Source organism: Rhincodon typus, chromosome 2, assembly GCF_021869965.1.
Source record: "Rhincodon typus isolate 14 chromosome 2, sRhiTyp1.1, whole genome shotgun sequence".
In the NCBI taxonomy this organism is placed as follows: Eukaryota; Metazoa; Chordata; class Chondrichthyes; order Orectolobiformes; family Rhincodontidae; genus Rhincodon; species Rhincodon typus.
The window spans coordinates 96,121,014-96,133,032 of NC_063333.1; the positions used below are offsets into that span (position 1 = coordinate 96,121,014).

General features: G+C 41.5%; 1 protein-coding gene across 2 annotated transcripts in view; it reads right to left on the minus strand.

Moving 5' to 3' along the window:
• The window catches only part of creb5b (cAMP responsive element binding protein 5b), a 408,265-nt gene that overhangs the window by 297,878 nt on the left and 98,368 nt on the right, over positions 1-12,019 (minus strand). For both annotated transcript variants that reach the window (XM_048615065.1, XM_048615073.1), the window contains exon 5: positions 2,008-2,130. In XM_048615065.1, coding sequence (XP_048471022.1) covers positions 2,008-2,130 — 123 coding nt within the window. The remainder of the gene's footprint in view (positions 1-2,007; positions 2,131-12,019) is intronic.

Below are 12,019 nucleotides of genomic sequence, written 5' to 3' on the forward strand. Positions count from 1 at the left end.
AAACATATAGGATTCTTAAGGGCTTGAAAAATGCTGAGAGTATGTTTTCCCTCATGAGAGAGTCTATGACCAGATGGCATAGTCTCAGAATAAAGGGGTGCTAATTTATGACTAAGATGAGGAGGAATTTGTTCTCTCACAGTGGAGCTCAAAGTTCTTTGGAACTCTTTGCCGAGAGCTGTGAGGGAAGAATCCTTGTGTATCTTTCAAGCTGAGATAGATTCTTGATCAGTAGGGGAATCAAAGGCTAGGTGAAGATGCAGGAAAACGAACAAGGAATGTTGGGTCAACCATGATCCTATTGAATGGCAGAGCAGGATTGAGGGGCCAAATGGCCTACTCCTATTCCTATTTGTTACGATCGTAAAGTGATCCCTCTGGACACGACTATCCAGTCAAGAGTGGTGAAGCATATTATATTTCAGACACCTATTCTGGTCGCCTCCCCAAAATAGAGATGAGCAGAGGGGATCCTAAGGAAGGCTACTCAGTCACAGTTACGGCTGATGAACGGTACAGCTGTTCTGTCCAAATGTTAGGTGACCATTTTATAATTGCTGCTTCTGTGTTACGGTACTACTAGAAGCTTTCAGGCAACATCCTTCTCCCGCCTCCACTTGCTAGTCACCAAAGGACTTGGAGGATCAGTTTAAAAATGCCAGCGATGGACATCTTTCAGCAGTGAGAAACCATTGCATGCCAGCTTCTGCCTGTATCTTGACAGAACGAATCCCTGATTGATGGCAAGGAAACCTAAGCAATTGGGGTGTTTGGTTCTGCTGCAGCCTCCATCTGTCAGGACAGCCATTGAGATACTCCAAAAGGCACATCTTCTTCCAGCTGTTCTGTCATTGAAGGCTGCTTTGCCATCTGTTGAGTAGTTCTTGGGTTCTTAACAGGCCTTCATAGTAATCAAAGAAGCCCAGGACATAAGGAATCCAACAAACTTTGTGATATTTTAATCAACCCTTTCTTAAACTTTCTGGGGAGGCAAGGGCTTAGTGGTATTATCGTTAGACAATTAATCCAGAAACTCAGCTGATGTCCTGGGGACCCAGCTTCAAATCCCGCCATGGCAGATGGTGGAATTTTAAGTCAATAAAGGAGTTGGAATTAAGGATAACCAAGAAGCCATTGTTAATTGTCAGGAAAAAGTCCTATCTGGTTCATTAATATCTTTTAGGAAAGGAAACTGCTATCCTTACCTGGTCTGGCCTACATGTGACTCCAGACCCACAGCAATGTGGTTGGCTCTTAACTGCCCTCTGGGCAATTAGGGATGGGCAATAAATTAAGGCCTAGCCAGAGACACTCACATCCCTTGAGTGATTAAAAATAACCATTGGCAATGTTCTGCAGTGAGGTTGGAAAAGTTGACTTTGGATCCCTGTTGTACACTACCATTCAGTGTTAAAATTTATCACTGCCATTGACCTGACACAGAGATATAAAAACCACATTAAAAATATGCAAATAATCAGAGGTGAAAGTAACCAATTGGGAATAAGATAGAAGCATTAGAAATTTTTGATGAATAAAAAGAAAAGAAAAAGCTCAAGTGCATTACTGAATCCATGACATTCTCCTCCACCTTCCATTCGTCTCCCCACTTTTCCTCTCAATTTTTCAACCTCACAAAAATATCTCTTTTAATCTTCATTTCTGAAAAATGGTACAAAATGTATCAGGCATGTCATAGCTTGTTTTTGTCAAAGCAAGCATAAAACAGCCTGTCTTGTATTTCGAGCATTTTATGCTTACCTTGATAGCTGAGTTTTAATTATTTGTTGGCTAACTAAAAGCTATATTCAAGTTCCTATTTTAGCTCATTTTACATTTCTAAAATAATTGAAACAGATCCTTTGAAGTGATGTGCAGAGGAGAATAATACGATACACCCGAATCGGTACAGCAGTAACCTTTAGGATATTTAATACTCAGTTCAGTGTAAACTTAAGACTCGCCGTTTGATACTTCAATGGATAACCTGATCCACTACATGTTCACCTTATCAGATCGGGTTGCAGAGACTGTCCGAGATAAAGTTGATGCTTGCGTTGAACTGTCAGTAATTGATGTCTCTTTGTCCTGTACCTCACTGAGATTGGAAATGTTCAAACCCACTGATACCTACAAAAAGGCAAAATAGTTGTTATAAATAAATAAAAACACAGTTTCAATGATTACACCTGATTTTTAAACTTGAAAATTTACAGATGTTCTAATAAGTTTAAAATAAACAAATATCTTAGAGAGAGAAGAGATTTAAAACAACAACCAAAGTAATTCGCTCTCTCGTGGACATGATATTAGAGTCAACTAGGTGCTTTGAGAGTCTGGAAGCTAATATTCATTGTCAAATGGAAGTCACAACCCTGCACTGTCTAGGGATTAGTTACTGTGCTGGGGCTTTCCCTGAAATGGCCAATTAATGGCTAGGGGACGGGCTTTCTATCCAATCAAAGATGGAGGATAGGCTGTTGAGGCTGCAGGATCAATAGGAGGCTTTCCACCCCAGAAGAAACAGCAGATTGCCTTCTCAGGTGAGAATGTGGAGCTGCCCATTCTCCAGTTTATAAAATAAAATAGATTCTACATCAGGCCAGTGTGTGAATTCCCCCACAAACCAGGCAGCATTTCTAGCTGAAACCAGGCAAACAGGGAAGGCCTGATGCTGGAAGCCCTCCTCCAGGCAGTCTGCCCATACCAGGCACCTCCAAGTGGCCCAAGAGGGAAGGAAGATGCCAATGCCTGTGATATATGCATGCCTCCAAGATCATCAAGGACTAAACATTCTACCCCTCAAGTCTGGGCAGACAGAGGCTTCGCTTCCAGAAGGCCAACGCCTGTTCTGACAGAAAAATGCTGTAGTCATTTTGACACTTAGCTCTCACTTATATAGAAATGATGAGTGGCCCATCTCACATGGCACCCTGATTCAATTTGAGAGAATTAAGCTGGTACAATATGGAGCACTCAGAGGCTATGGGGCCCTGGCAGTAAGGAAAACAGAATGGGTGTGCTAGCATGGGAGAGAGAGCTGGGGAGGGGAAGAGGCCATGCTGTGTGAGAAATTTTGCCGTTATTGTGTAGCAAGAGATGCCTGTCATAATGAGAATGCATATGTTAATGAGATAATGATAAAATACTGAAATCAACAGTCACATGTTATCAAGACTCTGCAAAGAGAGAAAAGAATAAACTGTACTGTATTACAGAAATTAGTATTATGAGTAATACAGTGCAAACACAGTTTGCTGAAACTTCTGAGAGTCAGACTATAGTCACTTGTTAGTCAGTGACCTTGATACTGCACGTCATGAGTGGAAATAGTAGGAAGTAGTTTTGCAGCAGTACAGGACCTTATAATCGTAGAATCCCTACATTCGGCCCATCAAATCCACATCGACCCTTTGAACAATATAACACCACCCAGATCCACTACCCCCATCCCACCCTATCCCTGTAACTCTGCATTTCCCATGGCTAATCCACGTAGCCTGCACATCCCTGGACACTATGGGCAATTTAGCATGGCCAATCCACCTAACCTGCACATCTTTGGACTGTGGAAGGAAACCAGAGCACCTGGAGAAAACCCACACAGACACAGGAAAAACATGCAAACTCCACACAGACAGACACCAGAGGGTGGAATTGAACCTAGGTCCCTGGTCCTGTGAGGCAGCAGTGCTAACCACTGAGACACTATGCTGCCGTTACCCAAGTGCCAAACCTCATGGCAGCCTAACGCATAACAATCTGGATGAAGGAACTGAGGACATTGTTGCTAAGTTTGCAGATGACACAAAAATAGATGAAAGGACAGGGTGTGGAGGAAGTCGGGTGGCTGCAGGAGGACTTGGACAGGCTAGGAGAGTGAGCAAAGAAGTGGCAGATGGAATACAATGTGGAAGGTGGAAGGTTGTGTACTTTAATTGGAAGAATAGAGGTGTAGACTATTTTCTAAATGGAGACAGGCTTTGGAAATCTGAAGCCCAAATGGACTGAGGTGTCATAGGTCAGGATTCTCATAAGGTTAACATGCAGGTTCAGTTGGCAATTAGGAAGGCAAATGCAATGTTAGCATTAACTTTGACAGCACTAGAATAGGGATGTATTGCTAAAGGTGTATAAGATTCTGGCCAGACCGCTTATGGAATGTTGTGAGCAGTTTTGGGTCCCATATCTAAAGAAGGATGTCTTGGCCTTGGAGGGGCCCAGAGGATGTTTACAAGAATGATCTTGGGAATGATTGTATGTGAGAAGCAGTTGAGGACTTTGAATCTGTACTTGATGGAGTTTTGAAGGATGAGGGAGGATCTCATTGAAACTTACAGATGCAGAAAGTCCTGGATACTGTGGATATGTAGATGATGTTTCCACTAGTGGGATAGACATGGACCCAAGGGCATAGCCTAAGAGTGAAGGTATGACCCTTTAGAAATGAGTTGAGGAGGAACTTCTTCAGCCAATGAGTGGTGAATCTTTGGAATTCATTGCCACAGAAAGCCAGATTTTTGAGTGTATTTATGACAGAGATCGATAGGTTCTTGATTAGTGAGGGAATCAAAGGTTATGGGGAGAAGGCAGGAGAATGAGGTGAGAAATATATCAGCCATGATCGAATGGCGGAGCAGACTCAATGGGCTGAATAGCCTAATTCTGCTCATATACCTTATGGTTTTATAGTCTTATTATGGACTGATCAACTAAGGGTTGTATCAGTGAAGACAAATCAAACCAGTGCCCAGGATGGCAGAAATCCATATTGATACTATGGGACATTCTATAATGCTGCTGGCCCTACAAAAATAGTTTGCAAGTTACTACTGAAGCCTCTTTAGTTGCATTCGCAGTGAACTAATTTGCAGAGTTCATGACATGCACTCCAACAGGTTCTGTTCTAAATTGCCAAGCATCACACTGTTTGAGCCCAATCAGAAATCCATTACCTAACACAGAGAGGTACCCAGCCACGCAGTGGTAGGGCCCTAGAGGAATGGCAATGGCCAGAGAGTCAGAAATAATGAAGTCTTAATGTCAAGCTATCATATTTGGCCTTATCATATTTGCATATGAGTCTTTGTGCCAAGTATAGAGTCCTTGGAGAAGTTATGATGCAAGTGTGGAGAGGATAGTAATGGCTCCCAATAAGTCAGCCTTTCTTTTATCAGGGGCAAAATGTGGAGGATAATAAACTTTTGCAATACAACATCATCATAACAGCAGATTGCCTTTTCAGGTGAGAATGTGCAACTTCCCCATTTCCAATTGATAAACTAAAAATAGATTCCGCAAGGCAGCCTGCATCTCTGGCTGAAGCCAGGCAAGCAGGGAAGGCCTGGTGCTGAATGTCCTCCTCCAGGCAGTTTTCCCCACTCCAGTCACCTCCAAGAATCCAAAGTGGCCCAAGTGGGAAGGAAGGCATCAATTAGCACACCAACCAGCAGTAAGCATTGTATGCAAGCCATGATTGTAAGGGACCAAACATCCTGTCCCCCAAATCTGATCATGTGCTTCTGGTGATCACAGACCTTGGATGTTAATTAAGAAAATCTATCAAGGCAGTGGTGTCATAGGATAGGAGCCTGCAAGGCTGCATTGATGTTATCAATGACATTTTGACTTTCATAGAAACATACAATCTGTGTGAATCCTATAGCATTAACCTGCTTCTTACAGATGTCCAAAGTAAAAGGATTTTCTTCAATAAATACAGACATTTACCTGTTTAATGGGAGCACAGATTGCAAATTCAGGTGGCAACCTGGAAGGAGCTGGAGGAAAAGAAGTTCAGGATAGCAGTGAACTGAACAGAAACAGGTTCTGCTCAGCTATAAACAGTATTCATTTCCAGTTTTGTTGCGTAATTTAAAGCTTCCCTAAAGAAGTGCAAACCATTCAAGCACTGCTCTCCTGAGAACTAGATGTATTATTCTGGGTTTATAATCTCTATTGCAAGAGCACATGGAGCAGATGTTCCCACTTCTGAGCCAAATCATAAAGCGAGAGAGTTTGGAAGAGAGATATCCAGAGCCAATGAAGACAAGAAAGCCATACAGATCTTCCCACAGTCAGAGATAAATTGGTTACCTGTAGGTTTTCTACTGGTATTAGGAACCAGATGAGGAAATTCCATCTGTTGACCATTCAGAGGTTGGGAACTCTCGCAGTCAGCAGTGAACAGTGATCTTACCTGATTACACAGTGCTGGCTAGTTAACTTGGCGAAGATGCGAAAGGCTCCCAATCACAATTTGGGGGCAGAAACCAGCACGAATTCATGAGGTCAGAGGTTCAGGTGCCATCCAGACCTGTCTGCACTGACTATAAGCCAGCAGAATCAGTTCAAACCTTAATTTGCTCTACTTTTATAGGCCTCACTGAGCAGATCTTCAGGCTACTTCTCCAGACCTTCATATTTTTTTCTGATCTGTCAATGGTATGGAGCAGTAAGGAAGTAACTATCAAATGGCTCCAACCAGCCAAAGGGCAGCTCAATGGTTCCGCATTGTATCTCTGCAGATTCTACTCAGATATGCCAGGAATAGCAGGAGGATCTCCAGAAACCATCACTGGGGAAGATCACCTCAAAACTAAGACATCCCGAACAGAGATTTCTAGCATTTATAAACACATGAGAAAGAGCACATGGCTACATGAGGATGGCAAAGGGGATCACACTTTATGTGATCGCATGTGTGAATAAATAGTGTTGTTTCCTTTATTCTCACATGTTGTCTGGTATTAATATTGTCTCATGATAACTGTGTAAATGCCTGCAAAATAATGTGCAAGAGAGAATGAGTTAAGGTGGAACATTATCTTTTCCACAGCTGGGGCTGCAAGCATGGAGCAGCCTGTCAAGGGGCATTGATAAATAGTTATTCTGATAATCCCTGAGGTTTGAGTGTAGATCTTATTAAACCTTCATTGGATCACACTTTAGAGTAACATGTGCAGTTCTGGTCACCACTTTTTAAAATGGATGTAAAGGCATCGGAAAAGGTTTATAAAGGCTGATGCGAAAAATATGTGTGTATATATATCTGGAAAGGATTGACAGACTGGTGTCTTTCCTCCTGAGAAAAAAATAAGGTTGGGGAGTGGTCTAATGGAGGTCTTTTAGATGATGAAGAGTTTTAAAAAAGTGGTTACAGACAGACTGTCGTGGGAAACTGCAAGAAAACCAGCAGGGATTTCAGAAGAAACTTTATTACGAAGGAATGGTGAGAATGTGGATCTTGCTACCAAATGAAGCAGTTGAAACAAATGGTATTTACGCATTTAAAGGGAGGATAGTTAAACAGATTAGGACAAAGAAAATAAAGAGTTACAACATTAGATATAGATAGATAAAGATGGCAGGAAGGTCCAGTGGAACAGAAATGCCAGAAAGACTAGTTGGGCCAAACAGCTGTATCTGTGCAATATATGCCATTTTGCTAATTTGTCATCATGCTTGACGGTGACTAGGTGAGCGAATGACTTACAACCTCCCTTGTAATCTTTCCATTGCTCTTGTATCTGATACACCTAGTGCCTGCACTGTTTCCTCCTCCTCTTCAAACTCCTCATCCTCATACTCCTCACCAGATGAGAAGCGTGTGTCCTCAAGCACAGCAGTCAGCAAGGCTTCCTCCCATTGTGTCACAAGATTACGCTGTGGACAGCAGACAATGAACACCTGGAAGATCCTCAGTGGTGCAGATTATAAAAAGTCCACTGAAGCAGTCCTGGCAGAAACTCATTTCAACTAACCGATCATCTGCTCGATTATCACTCATATTGAACCATGTCATTTATTATAACCTTCTTCAGCCCAATTCGAGGGTTCGCACCTTCAGTCTTTAGCCATGCATTAATCAGGTAACCCTGATCACCAAGAATCCATTTCTACAAACAGCTGTGGCATCTGGCTTAATATACAAGCATCATGTGAGATTTCTGGGAACCGAGCATACCCCTGAAGGCTACATCCATGGTTTTGAATATCAATTGAAAGTTAATGCAGTGGCACTCCTTTCACTTGATAAGAAGCCCTTATTGCCACGTGGATACAAGCAATCATGAGCTGAACTTATGGGAAACCTGCAATGGCCCACAAATTTTTCTCCCTGGATCTCTGGGTCAGTCCAATGACAAACTTTCCAACACTCTTGAACATGACAATTATCACTTCTTTGATGCAGCAATGAGCAGCTGCCTGTAAAATGCTGCACATGTCTCCGGTGGAGCCCTGGAACAAACTGCTTGAGCAGAGGTTTGAGTCTGTAGTGACTTTCAGAAACAAGGGCATTGAATTATATCAGAGTTCCATGAACCGGAGGTCATGCTGCAGTGTAGAACACAGATCTATGAAGGCCTTCTGACTCATCTGTAAGCTTCGCTGGCAATGTCCCTCTGACAATTGAAATTAATCCACACCAAATCCGGCATGCAGAAAGTACCTTCATCTGACTAGCCATCAATGGCCTCCCTCTTGACAGTCCTAAGCCTCTGATCCAGTTATAGGCTGAGATGCTTATAGATGCCTTCCCACGATTAGTGCTTGTGGTTCAAATTCCACCTCTCACCCACTGTGTCACTCTTCCTCTGTTCAGGGTTTTCAGAACACAGTGGTTGAGACTTATGGTGTCTGAACTGGCACTCAAATGTCACACATTGGCAAGAGAATGTACTATAAGGGCAAACTACAAACTTCAGATACACTTGTCAATGTGGAATGCTTTAATTTCGTAATTGTAACCATTATTTCAAGATGTAGCAGATCTATTAACCAACACAGTGGCACTAGCAGGAGACTACAACATCATATTTGTTTCATTCCATTTCGTAAGTTACCCTATTGTTAGGTTTCCTATGTAGGATCTGTAAATTGATTTAAAAGCACTTTTGAAACCACAATTGAAACATTGCTTCAATGAAAGATTCAAAGCTGAAATGTTCTTTTTCCATGGATGCTGACTGCCCTCCTGAGTACACACAGAATATTCTTTATTGATAGTGTTTTCTGGTATTGCCAGTAGCTGCAAATGTCTTCTTTTTGGAAACAAAGTTACATTTTCCATTAATCTATTCACACCATAAAGTCTCTCTCACAAACAAAGTTGTGCCTATAACGTTTTTTTCATTTACATAAAAGGTTAGAAAATCAAAGGTTGTAATGGCATGATTTCCTAGCATGCTAATGCTTTCTGTCAAGAGATAAGTTGCAGAAAATTTACCTAGGTGTGCCAATGAAATAAATTAGAATACTCCCAGAACAGTACAGTTGCAAATAGTTTGATTATTAGCCCCCTTCCTCCACAATAAGTGGGAAGAAATCAAAGAAAGGGAATTAAACCCTAAAAATGAAACAATTCAAGGCAGCTGCAGCCCAGTACGGATATGATGGCAGCCAGTGATCAGACCCCACTTGGAGGCCCCCTGCACTGGTCTGCTGCAGAAAGACCTTGGAGAGAGTCCGTGATGTTTGTCTTTTTAAATTTGCTTCTTGTTTTTCTGAACCTGTGGTTATACTGTGCATAGCTGTAATGTAACTTTGTTTTCTTCACCTCTCTATTCTGTAACTAAGGATTGTACCTAAGTACTCTGTACCTAAGATGGCGCCATGCGTTGGTGACATTGTTACACTGTAACTAATCCTGTAACTGAAGAAGCTGTACCTAGGTACCTTTGTACCTACAATGGCACTGTAAGTGGAGACTTATAAACTTTTCACTGTACTCATTTGAGTACAATAAATGACAATAAGGCTCAATCAATTGATCATTCACGCATTCATTCCACTAAGCATATACCTACTGATATTTGTTTGACAGCAGGGAACAAATTATGTGGCTGTCTCAACTCAGAATGGCAGGTCACTTTGTTATCATGTTCAATATAGAGAAGTCGGATTGACTTTAACACCTACTAGCCAGGTTTCTAATGCTCAGAAAACAAAGAAGTGCAAAGGAGACAAAAGATTCAGATCAAGAAGCTAGTGTTTTTACAGCATACTTTCTGAGGCAGGTGCATCCGGGGAGCTCCCGATACCTGAAACAGATCTTTAGTCTCACCTTCTATTGACTGCACTTCTGCCTTACTGCTGTTGCCCCAAATACAATCTCCAAAACTCCTTCCCAAACCCTAACCTTCTGGATGATCTGTATTCAATCTCCCCTACTGCAAATCCCAATCTCCAGCTTGTTCCATGATTTCTTATTTCTACCAGCCCAACAACTACAGGGGATTCTTCCTAAGGGTCTCTGATTGTGGCCTCCAACTGCTGGTTTTCCTATCTGGCAAGCTGCCAGCCTGTAAATTTAGCTGACAACAAAATAGGAAACACAGTAAACGATTATAACCATGTACCTGCAAATATTGAAGCCAAATTAGCTGTTAAAATACGACAAACCAGCATGATTGTCTTTTCTTTGCAGTAACTTCCTTTGCTATTTCTATTCATCCAAAGTCATCATTCAGTAGCAGCAGGGTGTATTAGCTACAAGGCATCCTGCAAAACTCACCAAAGGCCCTTGGGCAGCACATTCCAAAAACACAACAACTTCCATCTAGAAAGGCAAGGCACCTGCAAGTTCCCCTCTAAGCCAGTCAACAACCTGACTTGGAAATATATTACCTTTCCTTCAGAGCTTCTGGGTCAAAATCTTGGAATTCTGTCCCTTTTGGAATTGTGGGTCTACTTGCTGCTCATGGACTGCAGCAGTTCAAGAAGGCAGTTCACCACCACCTTCTCAAGGTCATCTAGGGAAGGGCAATAAATGCTGGCCAGTCAGCAAGCCCGCGTCCCATAAATAAACAAACAAATGTCCATCAATCCATACCTGGACCACCAGACAGTCTAGTTACACAGCATTGATACATGCTGTATTATAGTCATATTGCTGACAGAAACATTGGGAAATAAAGATAAACAAAATATCTACGTTCAGCACCTCTTATTTTCCAGGTCAACCTGGCACAGACTAGTGAAGGGCAGTTAAAATTCAAAGTTTATTTGTGATTCAAATCCAACTGAGGTTTCCCAGTAAAGGATGCAGCAATCAAATCAGAGTATTTTTACAGTGTATTTCCTTCTGCAACGTTTTTATATTTTTTTCTCTCATACTCAAGAGTTTGATTTCCAAACTAGTGTTACACTTGGAACAGTTTTTGTGCTGTCATTATATTGAATTGGAGCCACACTGAAACTAACAAATATCAAATTAAAGTCCTTAATCAGCTCAAGATGTCTGATTATTATTCTAGCAGACAAGGTTACCACAGATGTTTTAGGTTTTAACACTACGGAAAATAAATGGTGTCAACACAAGACATTTTTCCATTTCTGGTCACAATCTTCTTTTTTTTTGAAAAGTATTGCAGAAAGGAAAAAATAGAAAATTCAGATGAGGTAATTTAAAATGCTGGTAATTGTGAACTTTCATTTGAGACCAAGACAAAATTTCAATGTTTTTACTTCTACATAATGTACTATGTTGTTTTTAAGTTTTGTTGGTAGCATGTGTGTGCCAGCAGCAAGAGTATCCATACTGATTATGTGATTCTACATTAATAAGTTAATGATTTTGAACTGTATTGTATACTATTAGTAATGGAATCCCTAATAACAGAATTGCTTCTAACAAAATACTTTATAGCTAAGGTAATAGCATCAACAAAATTTTTTGTTACTGTTAAATCCTCCTGAAATTAAAAACCAAAAGAACTGCGGATGCTGTAAATCAGGAACAAAAACAAAGTTGCTGGAAAAGCTCAGCAGGTCTGGCAGCATCTGTGGAGGAGAAAACAGGGTTAACGTTTCGGGTCCAGTGACCCTTCCTCAGAACAGAGTTAACGTTTCGGGTCCGGTGACCCTTCCTCAGAACAGAGTTAACGTTTCGGGTCCGGTGACCCTTCCTCAGAACTTTGTTCATGAACAAATAGCTGAATAGCCACGAGGTGAACATAGCCGATTCCTGGCCAGACCATACCTGCATCTCCCATTCAATGGGACATTCCATTCAAAC